The 22292-nt window shown below is 43.1% G+C and overlaps 1 protein-coding gene across 1 annotated transcript; it reads right to left on the reverse strand.

Moving 5' to 3' along the window:
- Positions 1-5693: 5693 nt before the first annotated feature.
- On the reverse strand, positions 5694-7286 carry bhlha9 (basic helix-loop-helix family, member a9). The gene has a single exon (XM_064979236.1). The coding sequence runs from the start codon at positions 7017-7019 to the stop codon at positions 6105-6107; it is 915 nt and encodes a 304-aa protein (XP_064835308.1). The 5' UTR covers positions 7020-7286; the 3' UTR covers positions 5694-6104.
- Between the last annotated feature and the right edge of the window lie 15006 nt (positions 7287-22292).

Genomic DNA, 22292 nt, shown 5'->3' on the forward strand with positions numbered 1-22292 from the left:
CATGTATGTGTCTTTGTATGTACTATGTGAATATGAAGGCCTGTATGTATGTATGCCCGTACGTACGTACGTGTGTATGTATGTATGTATGTGTGTATGTATGTATGTATGTATGTATGTATGTATGTATGTATGTATGTATGTATGTATGTATGTATGTATGTATGTATGTATGTATGTATGTATGTATGTATGTATGTGTGTGTGTGTGTGTGTGTGTGTGTGTGTGTATGTCTGACCTGAATTGCCCTAGTTGTGGGGGTGGGTTTAAGGTGTGAAGTCAGTCCTCTTTTCTCCTTTAACTGAAAAGGCGGTCCAGGCAGGTGACTCATTTCTGCATCTTACACACACACGCTAAACACACTGCTCAGCGTTTTGGCATCGTTTCTCTCACACAAGTATCTTGTTTTATTTTCTTTCCGTCAGGTCGGTGGTGGCAGCCGTCATGGAGGCGGAGTTGTCTGACAGATACATCGCTGATGGGTTTACGTTTTTAGATACTGCGGTAAAATCTCTGGTTAGTCACAACATGAGATGCCTGGCCTTAGAGATTATGCTCTTTCTGGATGAAGTCTAGGCAGCAGCAGCCACTGATTTTCTGAATATCCAGGGCATGAGGTGGTTGGAGTTGTCAACAAATCAGCATGACAGAAATATGATGCCAAGTTTTCAAACAACCAGTCGTTTCTTTGAGAAGATATGTAAAGTGATCTGTGCATTTGAAACAGCAGCATAAATACACTTATTTCACTTTTAAATGTCAAAAAGTGAATGACCCCTGCTGCACATGCTGCCACCGTTTTAACCAGATTAGATTATACTATTTAGAACGAGCAGCCAGCTCACGATCAAACGAGTGCACCAGGGAGAATGGTCATCACTAGTTTCCACGGCTACAACGTCATAAAGCGTGCCTCATAAAATGTGATTTTAAACTTAACCTTAGCCCTAACATTAACCACACTGCTAACCTTATGCCTAAAACCTAACCTAACCTTAAATGAAGTTTTACAATATAAACAATTTGTACTTTGTGGCTGTGGGTAACTAATGGAAACCAGGGAGAACGCAACAAGCATGCAGAAGCAATAAGTGAAAACTATTATCTAACTGAGGATAGCTAGATATCATAATGTCACAAAGCATGGTGCGCTAGCCAGGTAACTTTCATTCTGAAATAACTCAGTATTTCAGAGTTTAGAAAGACTCACAGAATAGCTAGCTGCTTATCAAAGGTAAATCAGCCAAACTACGTCTCAATGTTTCTCAAAATTACTGTAGCTGGCAAATTAATTTGATCATGCTTTATGATGTTTTAGTCCACACAACATCAAATCAAACTTTATTTGCCACATGCACCGAATACAACAAGTGTAGACTTTACCGTGAAATGCTTACTTACAAGCCACTAACCAACAGTGTAGTTCAAGAATAAGAACATATTTACCAAGTAGGCTAAAATAAAAAGTTATAATAAAAAGTAACACAATAAGAATAACAATAACGAGGCTATATACAGGGGGCACCGGTACCGAGTCAGTGTGCAGGGGTACAGGCTAGTTGAGGTAATCTGTAAGTGACTATGCATAGATAACAACAGCGAGTAGCAGCAGTGTACAAGAGGGAAGGGAGTGAATGTAAATTGTCAAGGTTTTTTTTTAATGAATTGTTCAGCAGTCTAATGGCTTGGGGGTAGAAGCTGTTGAGGAGCCTTTTGGTCCTAGAGTTGGCACTCCGGTACCGCTTGCCGTGCAGTATCAGGGAAAACAGTCTATAACTTGGGAGACTGGAGTCTCTGACAATTTTATGGGCTTTCCTCTGACACCACCTATTATATAGGGCCTGGATGGCAGGAAGCTTGGCCCCAGTGATGTACTGGGCCGTACGCACTACCCTCTGTAGCGCCCTACAGTCAGATGCCGAGCAGTTGCCATACCAGGCAGTGATGGAACCGGTCAGGATGCTCTCGATGGTGCAGCTGTAGAACCTTTTGAGGATCTGGGGGCCCATGCCAAATCTTTTCAGTCTCCTGAGGGGGAAAAAGTTTGGTCGTGCCTTCTTCACGACTGTCTTGGTATGTTTGGATCATGATAGTTCGTTGGTGATGTGGACAGCAAGGAACGTGAAACTCTCAACCCACTCCACGACAGCCCCATCAATGTTAATGGAATTTTTATGAATTGTGAACTTATGCGGTTCTTGACACAAACATGTGTGCCTGGCACCTACACTCTTAGAAAAAAAGTGCTTTCTAGAACCTAAAAGGGTTCTTCGACTCAGCAGTCTCCGTAGGAAAACCCTTTGAATAACCTTTTTTGGTTCCAGGTAGAACCCTTTTGAGCTCCATGTAGAACCCTTTACACGGCATATTCTACATGGAACCCAAAGGAGTTCTACCTGGAACCAAAAAGGGTTCTACATGGAACCATAAATGGTTCTCCTATGGGAACAGCCGAAGAACTCTTTTGGAACCCTTTTTTCTAAGAGTGTACTACAATACCCCGTTCAAAGGCAGTTAAATATTTTGTCTTGCCTATTCACCCTCTGAATGGCACACATGCACAATCAATGTCTCAATTGTCTCAAGGCTTAAAAATCCTTCTTTAACCTGTCTCTTCCCCTTCATCTACACTGATTGAAGTGGATTTAACAAGTGACATCAATAAGTGATCATAGTTTTCACCTGGATGTGATATATTAGCTGTGGTATATTAACCATATATCACAAACCCCCGAGGTGCCATTATTGCTATTATAAACTGGTTACCAATGTAACTAGAGCAGTAAAAATAAATATTTTTTCATACCCATTGTATATGGTCTGATATACCATGGCTGTCAGCCAATCAGCATTCAGGGCTCGAACCATCCAGTTTATACTGTGGTATATACTTAGGTGATATATACTTGGGTGGTATATAAGGTGGTTTAAACTTGGGTGAAGGTGTGTTCATGGTCCACCGCAAACTGCACCATTAATACCCTTACATGATATCAGGTTGAGATTGATTTTGCACATGGTGGACAGTGGACAGACACACTTTTACGCAATTATATACAGGTGACCTACATAGACGAGCATGCAAACAGCTAGGCAGGGTTGGCTTGGCTTTTTGCCACAGTAGGTGTGAAGACGTCACCATGATCTGTCAGTCAAATGTGTCTATGATGAGATTTGGTGAGTCAAGGTTTTCCAGTGAGTCACGTCTGTGAATGAAGGAGCAAAAGACTGAATGTATGTCTCCCTCTCATTCTCATCCTCCTCTTTCTCTTCGATACGCCTCTATCCACTCTCCACCCTTCAACAGACACACACACACAACCACCAAACACATGCACACATACGGACACACACTTACAGGCTCTACACTGAGTGTATTGTACAGTAGCTCTCCTCAGGCCAGCTCCTTTCAGTGTCAGCCCAAGGCCCATCCTGGCAGACCTCCATGGTGTTCAAACGGTGTTCTCACACAACCATTCAAACACACACACAGGGGAGTAGGTCGCTGTTGTGAGTACAGGTGCAGGTTGGATGGTAGGATGGGGTGGGGGGGGGATGTTAGACTTCACTCCACGTCTTCTGGGGCTGTTGGTCTTTTGTCTTATAGGTAGTAGGTACTGTGGAGTGGACCACTGTGTAGTATTGCATAGTTGTTGTATTTGTATTTGATCTAAGTTTATGTGGAAGTGTAGGTACAAACATAGGCATGCTCATTGACACTCGCACATCCTTATGCAATGCACATGAACACCAGTGGCGGTCAGTGCTGTTTAAGATGAAGGACGATTGTGTTCCCTGTACCCATCCTGAGATTGCTTCAACCTAGCCTATGAATGTAAGTTTACAACGTAGGTGCACAGGTCGAGAGAATTTTGAGTAAACAAAGTGGCAGTCAGTGACACATTCAATACCGCCTTGCACACTCTTGCCTGCATCTAGCTGATCTAGGGTGTAATCATTAGTCCAACAGTTCCAAATGAGAGTTTCAATTGGACAAATTCAGGTATGTTTATCCCTGTTTCATTCCGTTTGCTTCCGTTGAAGAAATGTTTTTCAACAGAATCGGAGGAACGTGTACACCCCTGATCACACGCAAACAGTTCACTTTCATAGCAGCCACATAAAAACAGCAATGAGCGCTTTGCTCGTTGTATTCATAATTCCTTCTCACAACTATATAAGTGCTCTACTCCTCTCACCTCTTCCCTTCGCTTGTGGACGTCAGTGCACAACACATCACATGTCTGTGACCAGGAGAAAAACCCTTTCCTAGCCAAACCTTCATATCATGACCACTAACCACACACAGCCTACCTCATTGTCACGTCTTAGTCAACTAGAACTACTAGAACTAACTTAGTCAACTAGAACTACTAGAACTAACGCATTAGTAAACCCTCTACGATCAAAGCAGTTTAGCAATTACACCGGGGCCCAGTGTAATGGCAATACATTTATAAAAACAAAAGGTTACATTGACATAGAAGAGTTCTAGTGTCGGTTAGCCATAGCCAGCTAGCTAACATAGCATCCCTCTGTTTGAGCCGGGTGTTTGAGTAGGCTGCATTTGCAAGCTAAGGGAAAGTTTTTTTTAAATGCGTAGCTCTCTCTTTCTTGCTTCTCCTTCATTTAGGAAGAAACAGATTTGTTCAAAACGGATCAACTATATTCTTTCTCTCTCTTAGTCAGCTATTCACCCCATTTTATGCACTGCTGTGCTAGCTAGATGTAGCTTTTGCTTTCAGTACTATATTCATTATCTGATCCTTTGATTGGGTGGACAACATGTCAGTTCATGCTGCAAGAGCTCAGATAAGTTGGAGGATGTCCTCCAGAAGTTGTCATAATTACTGTGTAAGTCTATCAAAGAGCGTGAGAACCATGAGCCTCCTAGGTTTTGTATTGAGGTCAACATACCCAGAGGAGGACAGAAGTTAGCTGTCATTCGGCTACACTAAGGTGTTACGCTACAGTGCTGCCGAGGCTACTGAAGGCCTTCATTGCAAAACAGTGTGTTTTAATCAATTATTTGGTGACATTAATATATTTAGTATAGTTTAATCTACAAAGGATCACTTTTTTAACGTTTCACTGTTTTATTGTTATGAAATTCACTGAGGAGGTCCTCCCCTTCCTCTTCTGAGAAGTCTCCACTGATGAACACATACATACCCGCATGAACATGCACATGCACATGCACATGCACACACCAGAAAACAAAGAAAAACACACATTTGTTAGTCCCAGCATTCCTCAATGATTCCACAATGTGAACAGAAGAGGTGGTGTTGCACCACTGCCTATTGGTTCAGACTTCTATGGCATGTAAACAAAACCTTGGCTTCTCTTTTCCTGGAAATATGACAAGAATGGGCAAGCAAACCCATTTCTCAGCTAGGAGAGCGACCCTTGTCAGCTGAGACCCTGGGAAGATGGCTATAGAGTACAGACCTCAAGGCTATAATCAACATGCACACGAGCACACACATACACACACGCACAAGCTTTCATGCAAACTGCAGACTCTGCAAAGACAGACAGAACACCTAGTCACTCGTAAGTCGTATTTAAAACAAATGTTTTATTAAGAAGTTTCAAAACTTTAGTACACAAATTGTAGCATCCATATACCTGTACATGAGTATAATAATGAAATATAGAAAACTCAAATAAGTTTGTTCTTTGGGTTTGTAAAGAGGATTGCGGCAATATTGCCAGACACTCAACACTCAACAAGTGAAGTGTGTGTTTTGAGCAGTTGAAACTTTTCCATCTATAAGAATAACATTAATTGGCTTTATAATTTGAAATAAAAAAACAGGTTTGAATGGTCGTGTTTAAAACATGCTGAAATGTACATTGCCGTTGCATTCAAGATATGACAATCATATTTACATTGTTAGATAACACATTTAAATCAGTGACTCTGCTCTACTTTAGAGAGTAGCACTGTAATACTGAATCCATTGCAACAGTGAGAGCACATGAAGCTCACTTTTTCTTATTTTTCCCTGAGATCATTTGGACAGTTGGCTGGTCTATTCTCCAGGCTTCAGGGGTCATAGTGGTGCATAGCTAGGCTCTAACGTGTCTGGTCCAAGTGTCAGAGCAGGGACAGGTTGTGCTGGGGGCTTGCTGTCTCCTGGAGGTAGCTCACCTGCCAGGGGAGGCCCAAGGCTGGAGACGGGTCCACAAACGAGTCCATGTAGCCCTGAGTGCAGGAGGCCCACACCCCCGTCTGGTACCCCAGCCCCTCGCCCACCTGGGTGTACCTGATAGAGCTGGGCAGTTGCTCCAAGGGGTTCCCTTTCCCACAGTGTCCGTGTAAGGGGTACAACTGGCCCTCGGTGGAGTAGCAGGGGTAGTGTGGTGAGGGTGGACACGAGGAGCCCATGCTGTCCATGTAGAGGTGTGTCTCTGTTGGCAGCCTGTGAGGATGGGTGCCCTGCTGGGGCTCTAGCTGGTGAGGGAGTGATGCCTGGTGCCAGGAGATGTAGCTTTGGGGCTCCTGGCGAGGAGCGACTGTCACCCTGGGCGGGTCCAGCCGTGACGTCCTCACCATTCCCACCGCCAATGGCCCCCCAGCCGGCCTGTGGCACTCCCGGTGGGAGCAGGGCTTACTGGGGGGGTTGGAGCTGAGGAAGACAGACAGGGCTGAGATGCGGTTGATGGCCCTCTGCAGGGTGGAAATCTTGGAGAGCCTCTTGCCGCTAAGGTCGTGTTTGAGAGCCACACGTAGAGCATTGAAGGCCTGGTTGTAGTCCAGGATGCGTTTGCGCTCACGGACATTGGCAGCCACACGGCGGGCCTTGGAGCGGACTGGGCGGCTGCGCTTCTTGGCCTGGCCCTCCTCAGGATCGTCGCTGGGGGGGCTGCTGGCTGAGCCCTCACTGTCCTGGAAGGGGCCCTTGGGGTTTCCGTCGCTCCCTTCGTTATCCTCCCCCTGACCCAGCATGCACAGCTCCAGCTCCTCCTCACAGAACTCCCCTGACCCTGCCAGGTTTCTGCAGATCATCATCACTGGCTGGCTGTGGAGCTATGGTGAAGGTTGTTGTTGTAGTTGCTCTGTAGCCACTGACTACTTAGTAGTTGCTGGAGTGTTCGCAAAGTTGCCGTTGCGGTGCCAGGACCTCCTTTGCTGTCGATCTGTGGCTTGTTCTGAGGGGCTGCCTGTCAGGTTGGTGTTGGGTTCTGTGTTTTGCGGCGTCTTTCACAGAGCTGTCAGTCGGGACGTTGTTGGGTGCTGTGTCCTGACAGCCCTTGTCTCCTCCTCCTCTCCTGGTGCCCTGTGATTACCTATGTTTCCGCGGGACGGCCCTGCCTGCTTTTTAAAGCCAACCCTCCTCCTCCAGTCACATGGTACAGTCACCCATGAGGAATGGTGCTCTCTCTCTCTACCTGGTTTATGGGCGCCCTCCAGGCAAATGGCGCTGTCACCTCCTCCTCCTCCACAGACACTCCCTCTCATACCTTACAGGATCTCTAAGTGTTTCAGCAGTTCCACAGCCTTGTAATACATAACAGGCAAAAGCAGAGTCCTCATTTTTGGCATGACAATTGACTTTTTGTTGACATCCACCTGTTGATTATTTTTGGTATATACCAATTTGTAAGTCGCTCTGGATAAGAGCGTCTGCTAAATGACTTAAATGTAAAATGTAATGTAATGTACCGTATCTAGGCCATAGATGACTCTAAGAGGGTGCTCCAATGTATGACTCTTGCTTCGATGTAAATCCACAAATACATCTATTTCCACTCAAATACCTATTATTTTGTGGCCTACTAGTCACATGTTGTATAGAATGGTACGGGGTAGACTGAGGGGTTTTCTGATGTTTATCTTAATGGGGGAGTTACATGAAAATTAGTCACAGGATGTCCATGACAAATTGTGTGTTTATCAAATAGCAGCCTAATCTGTGTTGTGTTTGTTTCCCCTCGTCTCACCAATGTGGGAGAGGGAAGGAGGGATTTGTCCATGTAATTAGTTGTATACAGAGTGGCGATTCCCTTCGATTCCCTCCCCCATTTCTCTATCTCTCTCTCTTTCTCCTTCTCTCTATCTTTAGGTTTAAGGGCCATATAATTTAGGGGGACTCCTGTGGAACCCTATCCTCATAAATCAGGCCTGGGCAGCACCTGAGGACAGGAGCAGAGCACGGGCCTGGACTTCAAAGCCAAGGAAAAATGAAGGCAAATATTTTACAATTAGAACCTGCAATCACTGCTAGCTCGGCTGACTGGGCTAGAGCCATCAACTCAACCTTTCCATGGTAATGCTTTACATTTTTGGGGTTTTTGAGATATCAAGATAGGTCTTGTCCAAACTGGTTGGATGGAAGTTTCAGATTGTGTTTCGTGTCTTAGTGGAATTGGGTTATACAGATTACCATGCTCTGAATAAGGTACAGATGATTGTGTTCCAAATGAGGTGGATTATCTAAATCAGATATCAACTGAACAGAACAAATTGGATGACAACTGAAGAGAACAGATTCGATGTCAACTGAACGAACAGGTTGGATGTCAACTGAACAGAACAGATTGGATGTCAACTGAACAGAACAGATTGGATGACAACTGAAGAGAACAGATTGGATGTCAACTGAACGAACAGGTTGAATGTCAACTGAACAGAACAGATTGGATGTCAACTGAACAGAACAGATTGGACGTCAACTGAACAGAACAGATTGGATGTCAACTGAACAGAACATATTGGATGTCAGATGAACAGAACAGATTGAATGTCAACTGAACAGATTGAAAGAGCACATTCTAAAAGTTTCACATCATCACAGAAAACAGTATTTTGAACTGTGTGGAGTAAATGTTTTGGAGTTGGGGAAATCCCTGCATACACAGGATTGACCTTTGCGTTGGTTGCTTTGGTGGACAGTGAAAGGTGATTGGCCTGACCTTTATCCAAGGCTCCCGGCCAAGTGTGTGTGTTGGGTCAGGTAACTAAAGGGTAGGCCCTCATGGTGAACTGGAGGTCGTTGAGAAACATTGTTTCCTTCCTGCCCTCTTAATGTTCTGGTACATATCACAGCTGAGCGAGGCCAACAATTACAAGGCCAGGGTTTCAGCTCTTACCAATCACAACTATCAATCAGAGGTGCGTGGCAAAATTCATTTTTTGCGGAACAATTTTGTTATGACATCAATACACTAGACTTATTGTCTGAATTTATCTGAATTTCATTGATTTCATTCAATGTAGAGCTTCAATCATGTTTTCTCTATGTACAAAGATATAGAAAGCTGAATACAGACTGTGGCAAGCAGAATTTTTTTCAAATTACTTTGATTTGAGCTGTCAATAATTCCCAGCCTATTTGTCCTGCACTTCCATTGCTCGGCTGATTATATAGTCCACAGCTGATCCAGTTGTCTATTCAAGGCAACCATATTGTCCATACAGCAATACCATGCTACCCTGTTGATATACCACAATACTGTACAATATGCAAAAGTGTTTGACATGTCCAACTCCCTACTTGCAACATGGAGTCATGCAGTTTCAAGTAGTGAGCAGCTAGCTAGGCCTCTCTCTTCCTCACAAGAGTTGTATGTGATTTATGTCTTTATGAGCACATCAGATTTACTGCTGCGGTTGTAGAGAGAGCATGGAGAGACTAGAGCCTCGGACTCTCCCAGTCCATTCACTTTGACAGGTGACAAGACACCAGTAATTATCGGCCGCCGGGAATAAATCACAGACCTTTATTGCTTACCTCACCATACCCTTGACGGAATAACCATTTTCAAGCAAGAGGAACCTGCCCAACGCCACTAAACCTGAGATTTGTAAATCTCCTGCTAGAAGCTCACATAATGACTAGTTGTTACCTGCTCGTTATTAGAGGTCTGTGTGCCAAACGTTATAGATATATATTCCCAGAGGGGTAGTTATACGGGTAATAAGTGAGTAAGGTCCGGGTTCGCTAACCTTGGCTTTGCAGAGGTATGTTAATGCATGTTTTTGGTGTCCGCTCTGGAATTTTCTCACCTCAGTAAAAAGCCTGCAGTCAAAAAGGAGGGCTCCCCGTTATTCTAGGCACTTCCATTTTCTCACACCACAGTTCCTGAGGATTTGTTAATGTCTTAAGATAGATGGCTGTTTACACCTGTAAACTCAAAAATATTTTTGTCATTTTTATGATAGTTATTTAGTAACCCTAATGCTTGCTATTCTGCTTATTATACTGTAGCACTGCTCAAGGCATTGGCACATATAGCCATATCTGTGATATGCATAATACATGCATTGACGTTAAGTTACTTTTAGATGAGTGTCTCTGAATTAAGAGGTGTATCCATGCATAAATTAGTATTGATTATTGAATGTAACATCGATTTACTTGAGAGTTGACTGAGACCTCCAGCACCAAATAATTCAGCAACTCAACATTGATCTGTAGTGCTCTGTTCAGTGGAGTGACGTTAGTAAGGCAATTAACTATTTCCTTCCTATGTATCAACCTATCAGGCCACATCTCCCTTCAGATCTCTCTTGATGTCACCTGTCACTGACTAATGCTGTCTGTCACAGGCAATGATGTCATCTCTTGGACCAGATTAGAGATGTATTGAGGAATCCCCCTCCCTTTCTGAGTCAGGCAGTCTTCTGTGTCACTTCTTCCTCCCTGGTGAACAGAGGGAGTGAGCCACATAGTATATGAGACACACATACACACTCAGAATGATCAGTCCAAAATCCTGTCATTTTGTCAACTTTAGTGGTAAGGTGTGTTTGTGTGGCCTGTATCAGAGCATCAATGTGCGAGTTGAGAGAACTCAAACCAAACCTGAGGGGTACTTGCCCCCCAAGACAGACCTCAGGGCCCCATACCATATATACAGTGTGAATACATCAAAGGTCCCTCTAAACATGTTCTAAACAACACATGAAAACGTGGAAGGTTACTGATGTGCAACATTGTGAATCATTCTGTCTGAAATTACTGGCAATTACGCATGTTTGCCTGCTGTAATCTCTTTCAGCTAGCTCACCGGCCATAAAATCTGAAATGTTGGGTGGAAATAACGCCGGTGGCATCTCCAGCACACACAACTCAACACTGAAAGTGTCATACTCAGGATGTCTGTCAAAATGTTGACTATTAATCATTTAGTTGTTTTGAAGAGTACTGCACTTCAACATCACTGCTGTTTTGATGTTTTTTTTTACTCCATGGTAACCAGATTTTTCTGGCATGCTCAGTGATAAAAGTGTTATCTCTTAAGCTTAGTTTTGTTTTTGTTTTATTAGGATCCCCATTAGCTGTTGCTACTGCATCAGCTACTCTTCCTGGGCTCCACACAAAACATAAAACATGGTATAATACAGAACATTAATAGACAAGAACAGCTCAAGGACAGAACGACATACATTTAAAATGAGAAGTGGCAAGGGCATGCTTAGATTTCACTTAGGGGTTGAAGAATTGAAGAATTCTTCCAGTTGAAGAATAGGCCTTCTGCCTATACAGTAGATGTTGGGGATGATGCACACTGCCCTGTCTCTCTTAGTCTTATAGGCATTGGAGAGGGTTGCTAAAAAACCCTTCCAGTGATCTGATTTACGCCTAGGATTAGACTAGAGAAATGCAAATCTGTGAATATCATGTGCAACAGTTAACCCAACCTGCATATAGTGTAGCAATGTAAGCAGCTCCACCTCCCTGTGTTTGACCGCCTAAATGCCGATTTCAAACAAAAACAAACAATGAGAAATCATGCCATCATTATAAGAATGATAAGGTATTCTCTAGTATCCTCCAAACAGAAGCATGTGTTGTGAATTGCTGATTGAATATTTAAACGAAACAAAGTATATGCTGTGCACCCACAGCACATCACGACAGGAAAATGAGCACTTTGAGTTGTTCCCTTAAACCATGTACAGTATCATGTCATGTTTATGATACGTTATGTAATGGCAGAAAACAGTGCTCAGTGAAAGTGTTTTCTCATAAGCTTAGTTTTGTTGTTGTTTTATTAAGATCCCCTTTAGCAATTGATATTTTGCAACACCGGCAAAAACATCTGCTAAAAATGTGTTTGTGACCAATCAAATTTGATTTGATAATAATAATAATAATAATTAGGGGGTGCTTACGGTATATAGTCCTGTTTCACTATATGTACATGTAGGTAACCTATACATGTCTTAGGTGTGTTAGGAGAGTGGGGTCACAGCCAGGGGATCAGCTTTACGACACATACAGTGCCTTGCGAAAGTATTCGGCCCCCTTGAACTTTGTGACCTTTTGCCACATTTCAGGCTTCAAACATAAATATATAAAACTGTATTTTTTGTGAAGAATCAACAACAAGTGGGACACAATCATGAAGTGGAACGACATTTATTGGATATTTCAAACTTTTTTAACAAATCAAAAACTGAAAAATTGGGCGTGCAAAATGATTCAGTCCCCTTAAGTTAATACTTTGTAGCGCCACCTTTTGCTGCGATTACAGCTGTAAGTCGCTTGGGGTATGTCTCTATCAGTTTTGCACATCGAGAAACTGAAATTTTTTCCCATTCCTCCTTGCAAAACAGCTCGAGCTCAGTGAAGTTGGATGGAGAGCATTTGTGAACAGCAGTTTTCAGTTCTTTCCACAGATTCTCGATTGGATTCAGGTCTGGACTTTGACTTGGCCATTCTAACACCTGGATATGTTTATTTTTGAAACATTCCATTGTAGATTTTGCTTTATGTTTTGGATCATTGTCTTGTTGGAAGACAAATCTCCGTCCCAGTCTCAGGTCTTTTGCAGACTCCATCAGGTTTTCTTCCAGAATGGTCCTGTATTTGGCTCCATCCATCTTCCCATCAATTTTAACCATCTTTCCTGTCCCTGCTGAAGAAAAGCAGGCCCAAACCATGATGCTGCCACCACCATGTTTGACAGTGGGTATGGTGTGTTCAGGGTGATGAGCTGTGTTGCTTTTACGCCAAACATAACGTTTTGCATTGTTGCCAAAAAGTTCAATTTTGGTTTCATCTGACCAGAGCACCTTCTTCCACATGTTTGGTGTGTCTTCCAGGTGGCTTGTGGCAAACTTTAAACAACACTTTTTAAGGATATCTTTAAGAAATGGCTTTCTTCTTGCCACTCTTCCATAAAGGCCAGATTTGTGCAATATACGACTGATTGTTGTCCTATGGACAGAGTCTCCCACCTCAGCTGTAGATCTCTGCAGTTCATCCAGAGTGATCATGGGCCTCTTGGCTGCATCTCTGATCAGTCTTCTCCTTGTATGAGCTGAAAGTTTAGAGGGACGGCCAGGTCTTGGTAGATTTGCAGTGGTCTGATACTCCTTCCATTTCAATATTATCGCTTGCACAGTGCTCCTTGGGATGTTGAAAGCTTGGGAAATCTTTTTGTATCCAAATCCGGCTTTAAACTTCTTCACAACAGTATCTCGGACCTGCCTGGTGTGTTCCTTGTTCTTCATGATGCTCTCTGCGCTTTTAACGGACCTCTGAGACTATCACAGTGCAGGTGCATTTATACGAAGACTTGATTACACACAGGTGGATTGTATTTATCATCATTAGTCATTTAAGTCAACATTGGATCATTCAGAGATCCTCACTGAACTTCTGGAGAGCGTTTGCTGCACTGAAAGTAAAGGGGCTGAATAATTTTGCACGCCCAATTTTTCAGTTTTTGATTTGTTAAAAAAGTTTGAAATATCCAATAAATGTCGTTCCACTTCATGATTGTGTCCCACTTGTTGTTGATTCTTCACAAAAAAATACAGTTTTATATCTTTATGTTTGAAGCCTGAAATGTGGCAAAAGGTCGCAAAGTTCAAGGGGGCCGAATACTTTCGCAAGGCACTGTAGGCAGCTTCAATGTTCTATTTGTCTGTGCAGCTTGGGGCTGATTCAGACTTATGCCTCGTTCATATTAACCATAGGCACACCGTTACGTTGCGCAGGAAGTCATTTCTTTAAGTGGGGACATCCACAACGGAGTGGAATCGCAATGCCCCCTTGCAGTTGTAGACTCCGTTGTGAGACGGACACTACATACTTTTCCAAACTCTGCATAGTCTTCAGGCCAGCCAGAGTCCGTCGAAGAACAAGAAGTGACCAAACCACAGAAGAAGATGAAAATATGTGGTTTTTGGGGACAAATAGTTACCCATTCCTATAAGTGATTACTATTTTAATAGTAATGTTAAATAATACACTTTGGCTGTTAAGCCAATCACAGTGCCCTCAGAAAGTATTCAAATCAAATCAAATCAAATTTTATTTGTCACATACACATGGTTAGCAGATGTTAATGCGAGTGTAGCGAAATGCTTGTGCTTCTAGTTCCGACAATGCAGTAATAACCAACAAGTAATCTAACTAACAATTCCTAAACTACTGTCTTATACACAGTGTAAGGGGATAAAGAATATGTACATAAGGATATATGAATGAGTGATGGTACAGAGCAGCATAGGCAAGATACAGTAGATGGTATCGGGTACAGTATATACATATGAGATGAGTATGTAAACAAAGTGGCATAGTTAAAGTGGCTAGTGATACATGTATTACATAAGGATGCAGTCGATGATATAGAGTACAGTATATACGTTTGTATATGAGATGAATAATGTAGGGTAAGTAACATTATATAAGGTAGCATTGTTTAAAGTGGCTAGTGATATATTTACATCATTTCCCATCAATTCCTATTATTAAAGTGGCTGGAGTTGAGTCAGTGTCAGTGTGTTGGCAGCAGCCACTCAATGTTAGTGGTGGCTGTTTAACAGTCTGATGGCCTTGAGATAGAAGCTGTTTTTCAGTCTCTCGGTCCCAGCTTTGATGCACCTGTACTGACCTCGCCTTCTGGATGATAGCGGGGTGAACAGGCAGTGGCTCGGGTGGTTGATGTCCTTGATGATCTTTATGGCCTTCCTGTAACATCGGGTGGTGTAGGTGTCCTGGAGGGCAGGTAGTTTGCCCCCGGTGATGCGTTGTGCAGACCTCACTACCCTCTGGAGAGCCTTACGGTTGAGGGTGGAGCAGTTGCCGTACCAGGCGGTGATACAGCCCGCCAGGATGCTCTCGATTGTGCATCTGTAGAAGTTTGTGAGTGCTTTTGGTGACAAGCCGAATTTCTTCAGCCTCCTGAGGTTGAAGAGGCGCTGCTGCGCCTTCTTCACGATGCTGTCTGTGCGTGTGGACCAATTCAGTTTGTCTGTGATGTGTATGCCGAGGAACTTAAAACTTGCTACCCTCTCCACTACTGTTCCATCGATGTGGATAGGGGGGTGTTCCCTCTGCTGTTTCCTGAAGTCCACAATCATCTCCTTGGTTTTGTTGACGTTGAGTGGGAGGTTATTTCCCTGACACCACACTCCGAGGGCCCTCACCTCCTCCCTGTAGGCCGTCTCATCGTTGTTGGTAATGAAGCCTACCACTGTTGTGTTGTCCGCAAACTTGATGATTGAGTTGGAGGCGTGCGTGGCCACGCAGGCATGGGTGAACAGGGAGTACAGGAGAGGGCTCAGAACGCACCCTTGTGGGGCCCCAGTGTTGAGGATCAGCGGGGAGGAGATGTTGTTACCTACCCTCACCACCTTGGGGCGGCCCGTCAGGAAGTCCAGTACCCAGTTGCACAGGGCGGGGTCGAGACCCAGGGTCTCGAGCTTGATGACGAGCTTGGAGGGTACTATGGTGTTGAATGCCGAGCTGTAGTCGATGAACAGCATTCTCACATAGGTATTCCTCTTGTCCAGATGGGTTAGGGCAGTGTGCAGTGTGGTTGAGATTGCATCGTCTGTGGACCTATTTGGGCGGTAAGTCAATTGGAGTGGGTCTAGGGTGTCAGGTAGGGTGGAGGTGATATGGTCGTTGACTAGTCTCTCAAAGCACTTCATGATGACGGAAGTGAGTGCTACGGGCGGTAGTCGTTTAGCTCAGTTACCTTAGCTTTCTTGGGAACAGGAACAATGGTGGCCCTCTTGAAGCATGTGGGAACAGCAGACTGGTATAGGGATTGATTGAATATGTCCGTAAACACACCAGCCAGCTGGTCTGCGCACGCTCTGAGGGCGCGGCTGGGGATGCCGTCTGGGCCTGCAGCCTTGCGAGGGTTAACACGTTTAAATGTTTTACTCACCTCGGCTGCAGTGAAGGAGAGACCGCATGTTTCCGTTGCAGGCCGTGTCAGTGGCACTGTATTGCCCTCAAAGCGGGCAAAAAAGTTATTTAGTCTGCCTGGGAGCAAGACATCCTGGTCCGTGACTGGGCTGGATTTCTTCCTGTAGTCCGTGATTGACTGTAGACCCTGCCACATGCCTTTTGTGTCTGAGCCGTTGAATTGAGATTCTACTTTGTCTCTGTACTGACGCTTAGCTTGTTTGATAGCCTTGCGGAGGGAATAGCTGCACTGTTTGTATTCGGTCATGTTACCAGACACCTTGCCCTGATTAAAAGCAGTGGTTCGCGCTTTCAGTTTCACACGAATGCTGCCATCAATCCACGGTTTCTGGTTAGCGAATGTCTTAATCGTTGCTATGGGAATGACATCTTCAACGCACGTTCTAATGAACTCGCACACCGAATCAGTGTATTCGTCAATGTTGTTATCTGACGCAATACGAAACATGTCCCAGTCCACGTGATGGAAGCAGTCTTGGAGTGTGGAGTCAGCTTGGCCGGACCAGCGTTGGACAGACCTCAGCGTGGGAGCTTCTTGTTTCAGTTTCTGTCTGTAGGCAGGGATCAGCAAAATGGAGTCGTGGTCAGCTTTTCCGAAAGGGGACGGGGCAGGGCCTTATATGCGTCACGGAAGTTAGAGTAACAGTGATCCAAGGTTTTTCCACCCCTGGTTGCGCAATCGATATGCTGATAAAATTTAGGGAGTTTTGTTTTCAGATTAGCCTTGTTAAAATCCCCAGCTACAATGGATGAAGCCTCCGGATAAATGGTTTCCAGTTTGCAAAGAGTTAAATAAAGTTTGTTCAGAGCCATCGATGTGTCTGCTTGGGGGGGGATATATACGGCTGTGATTATAATCGAAGAGAATTCTCTTGGTAGATAATGCGGTCTACATTTGATTGTGAGGAATTCTAAATCAGGTGAACAGAAGGATTTGAGTTCCTGTATGTTTCTTTCATCGCACCATGTCTCGTTAGCCATAAGGCATACGCCCCCACCCCTCTTCTTACCAGAAAGGTGTTTGTTTCTGTCGGCGCGATGTGTGGAGAAACCCGTTGGCTGCACCGCTCGGATAGCGTCTCTCCAGTGAGCCATGTTTCCGTGAAGCACAGAACGTTACAGTCTCTGATGTCCCTCTGGAATGCTACCCTTGCTCGGATTTCATCAACCTTGTTGTCAAGAGACTGGACATTGGCAAGAAGAATGCTAGCGAGTGGTGCACGGTGTGCCCGTCTCCGGAGTCTGACCAGATGACCTCCTCGTTTCCCTCTTTTTCGGAGTCGTTTTTTGGGTCGCTGCATGCGATCCATTCCGTTGTCCTGTTTGTAAGGATCCGCGTCGGGAAAAACATCCGCGTCGGGAAAAACATATTCTTGGTCGTACTGATGGTGAGTTGACGCTGATCTTATATTCAGTAGTTCTTCTCGACTGTATGTAATGAAACCTAAGATGACCTGGGGTACTAATGTAAGAAATAACACGTTAAAAAAAACTGCATAGTTTCCTAGGAACGCGAAGCGAGGCGGCCATCTCTGTCGGCGCCGGAAGTACCGTGAACCGTTTCACAACCCTTTACTTTTTCCACATTTTGTTGTTACAGCATGTAAAAAAAACGGATGCTGAATATCCCTTTGAGTATGGTGAAGTTATTAATTAGGCTTTGGATTCAGTTCACCCAGTCACTTCAGTTCACCCAGTCACTACAAAGTTACAGGCGTCCTTCCTAACCCAGTTGCCAGAGAGGACGGAAACTTTTCAGGGATTTCACCATGAGGTCAATGGTTAGTTAAAACAGTTAAAGAGCTTAACAGGTTGTGATATGAGAAAACTGAGGATGGATCAACAATATTACAGTTACACCACAATACTAAAAGAAGAAAATGAAGGAAGCCTCTACAGAATAAAAATATTCTAAAACATGTATCCTGTTTGCATCAAGGCACTAAAGTAATACTGCAAAACAATTGCAAAGAAATGCACTTTTTGTCCTAAATACAAAGTGTTATCTTTGCAGCAAATCCAACACATCACTGAGTACCAATCTTCATATTTTCAAGCATGGGGGTAGCTACAGTGGCACCTTCAACCTAGCCTAGCTTTTAGCTAGATAGCTAGCTGCTCTGCTCTTGCTATAAATTTAGAAACAAGTTGAGGAAAAGATTACTTAACGAAACATGTTTTATTATCACCTGAAACAGTGGTCAGTTTATTGGGTACACCACCTCGTTCACAAAAATGTTTCACTCCTACAGACAGTGAATCACGTGGTCATGGCTTGCTATATAAAGCAGGCAGACAGGCATTGAGTAGCCATGATTACTTTAAGACATGAAGGTCAGTCAACCAGGAAAATGTCAAGAACTTTTAAAATTTCCTCAAGTGCACTCTCAAAAACCATCAAGTGCTATGATGAAACTGGCTTTCATGAGGACCGCCACAGGAATTGCTGCAAGGAAACCACTACTAAAGGATACCAATAAGAAGAAGAGACTTGCTTGGGCCAAGAAACACGAGCATTGGACATTAGACCGGTGGAAATCTGTCCTTTGGTCTGATGATGAGTTTTGATTCCAACCGCTGTGTCTTTGTGAGACGCAGAGTTGGTGAACGGATGATCTCCGCATTTGTGGTTCCCACCATGAAGGATGGAGGAAGAGGAGGAGAAGGCGGTGTGATGGTGTGGAGGTGCTTTGCTGGTGACACTGTCTGTGATTTACTTACAATTCAAGACACACTTAACCAGCATGGCTACCACAGCATTCTGCAGCGATACGCCATCTCATCTGGTTTGCGCTTAGTGGGACTATCATTTGTTTTTCAACAGGACAACGACCCAACACACTTCCAGGCTGTGTAGGGGCTATTTGACCTCCACAATCACCGGACCTCAACCCAATTGAGAGGGTTTGGGATGAGTTTGACCACAGAGTGAAGGAAAAGCAGACAACAAGTGCTCAGCATATGTGGGAACACCTTCAAGACTGTTGGAGAAGCATTCCAGGTGAAGCTGGTTGAGAGAATGCCAAGATTCAAAGAGTGGCTACTTTGAAGAATCTCAAATATAAAATATATTTTGATTTGTTTAACACTTTTTTGTTACTTTATGATTCCATATGTGTTCATAGTTTTGATGTCTTCACTATTATTCTACAATGTAGAAAATAGTAAAAAATGGAGATAAACCCTTGAATGAGTAGGTGTGTCCAAATGTTTGACTGGTTCTGTATATTTACCCCCAAAAATATATGGGGGATTGGAAATGATGCAGATAGTTACTTTGATGGAAGCCACAGTCTATCTGAAATATTAAAACTGATCCACCCCCCAAATGTTTAAATTAAAAATAATAAAAATCCCTCTAAATATATGCATACTCATCTCCATTTCAGCCCAAATTGGTAGACTTAAATATACAAAATCCTGATACTTAAAGATATTCTAATCGTGTACGTTTATTTAGGTTTAGGACATTTTTTCTGAATCGTAAAAACTGGTTTGGAGAGCCTTTACGCATGAAAGAAAGAAAAAATGTGGTTTGATTCATTCTTAAAATTGACACATTCAGTTCTTCAACCCATGGTAATGTTGTAAGATTAGTGTATATATAATTATTACAGGAAAAATTGTGTACAATTGTGTACAATCCTCATCTATTGCCTGCACTAACCATGGAACTGTGTAATGACACGGCCAAGTATTGCGCCCCGTGTCGGGTTCAAACTGTTGCAGCTTGATGTACGCTCTGCTCCACAACAATTTAATTAGCCTACATGTCTTTTTAAAATATATATTAACTGTTACTAATGATCCTCAGCAACAAAACAAAAACCAAATGAAGGTCAAACGAAACAATGATATTAAACGGAAGGATAATGTAGGCTATACCAACTGAAGGGAACTAACAGTAAATTGGGTAGCCTATAATTAAGACATTCGAGAGTGTCCATCCCTGCAAGTTAAAAGGCTGCACAATTTAAATTCTGCATAATGGCACAGCATTTCATAAACTTGATGTATTAATATGCTTTAGTTTGCTGCCATAGTTTCACATTTGTCTTCAGCGATTATTAGGTCAAATAGATCTAAAACAAGTGTCCTTTATATTTACAATTCCCTTATCCAAACGGATTACTCATTTACATAGCTCTTATAAATATCTCTTATCAAGTTGTAAATTACAGTGCATGGAGAATGGTGTTATTTCTATCAACAACAAAAAATAGTCTATGCTTTTTCCAATTGGAACCAATAGGTTCACTAGACCTTATTCATGGTGCAAAGGTGGTGGAATTATTAGGGACACACCTCCGCCACATTTGATCTCCACCTCTATTCCCATGCTTAAATTCAAGTTCAGAATATACATAGAGAGAAAAGTGAATAAAAAGAGAATTACGTTCAATTTACTTCAATCGGGTCGGAATTGGCCCCCATATGAATAGAAGATTTTAGCTGAAGACATACTCCAAAGGCAGCGGTATCATGTTCATGGTGCATTCCTTGTGAGGACTACTCAGTAATTATGCTGGGTTGTCATTAAGGAGACCATTTGGAGTGTTAGAACCAGTGGTCAAGTTTAAGTGTCTGTAGGGTAGTTCCCAGTTCTCCGTTCACACACACATCACAGTTCTAGGGGGCTGAGGCTGCCCCCTAACCAATATACCAATGGGTTATAACCAGGGGTTGGAACCAAAATTATTTATGGGTGGTTTGGAATTCCCATTGTTAGAGTCTATCCTGTCCATGATACTGTATACTAGGCACCATACACATGGCCACATTCATAAAAAGTGTGATCGTTTACATCCTTACCTAGCAACGCACTACTACTACTACTACTACTATTATTATTTTTACAGATCCACTGTCTCATCTGTCCAGCCATGCAACTTAAAAAACTTGATGTCCTCTGTAAAACGGATCTTGACAGGATCTTGACATCTCCAACATTTGCAACAATATTGAAATTCAATCTCCACTGTGTCCTATAATAATGAACGTGACAAGAAGTTTTTCTCAGCCAGTCGAAATCATGAATCAGCATATGTTTTTGTGGATATGTACAAAGAAATGTCAATCGATGTCAACAGGTCAAATTAAACGAAATGTAGCTAGTTTGCTGGCTTTGCAGCTTCAGTCTGAAGTGATTGTGTTAGCTGTGTAGTTGGCTTGCAAGCAAGGGGGGGGGGAAGAGCCTGTAACGGCAGATTTCCTCTTCTTTGTCTGAAGAGGTGTAGCAAGGATCGGACCAATAAGCAGCGTGGTAAGTGTCCATGACGATTTTAATAAGAAAAGCCTGAACACTATGAAATACAAAACAATAAACGATAACGTGAAATAAACCAAACCAAAACAGTCCCGTGTGGCACAAACACTAACACAAGAAACAAACACCCACAAACCAACAGTGAAACCCAGGCTACCTACGTATGATTCTCAATCAGAGACAACTAACGACACCTGCCTCTGATTGAGAACCATACTAGGCCGAAACAGAAACCTCAACATAGAAACACAAAACATAGACTGCCCACCCCAACTCACACCCTGCCCATACTAAATAAAGACAAAACAAAGGAAAATAAAGGTCAGAACGTGACAGAGCCTCCATAGAAACCATTTTTGTTTACCATAGTAACCTGTAAAGGTCAGGAACTATCAACCAGCGCTTGACAACCAGTTTGGGAAAGAACCTTGCTTTTTAATGCAGGTAATCCTTTGTATAAAATCTATAATACACTTGAGACCATGTGTTATGACATTTTTTTTACATTTTTATAATTTTATCATTTATCATACACATTTTATCATAAAAATGTCATAACACATGGCCTCATGTATTATTGCTTAAATCGTTGGGTTTTTATTAGAAACGTATATTTGTTTGAAGGGCATCGTGGGATTTCTTTTAAGTGTCCGGATTAGTGTCCTGCTCCTTGAAAGCGGCAGCTGTAGCCTTTAACTTGGAGCGGATGTTGCCTGTAATGCCTCCTCAATGCCATTGGATGAATCCCGAAACATATTCCAGTCTGTGCTAGCAAAACAGTTCTGTACATAGCATCCACATCATCTGACCACTTCCATATTGAAGTATATAATCACTGGTA

The sequence above is a fragment of the Oncorhynchus masou genome, chromosome 12, assembly GCF_036934945.1.
Source record: "Oncorhynchus masou masou isolate Uvic2021 chromosome 12, UVic_Omas_1.1, whole genome shotgun sequence".
NCBI classification, from domain to species: domain Eukaryota; kingdom Metazoa; phylum Chordata; class Actinopteri; order Salmoniformes; family Salmonidae; genus Oncorhynchus; species Oncorhynchus masou.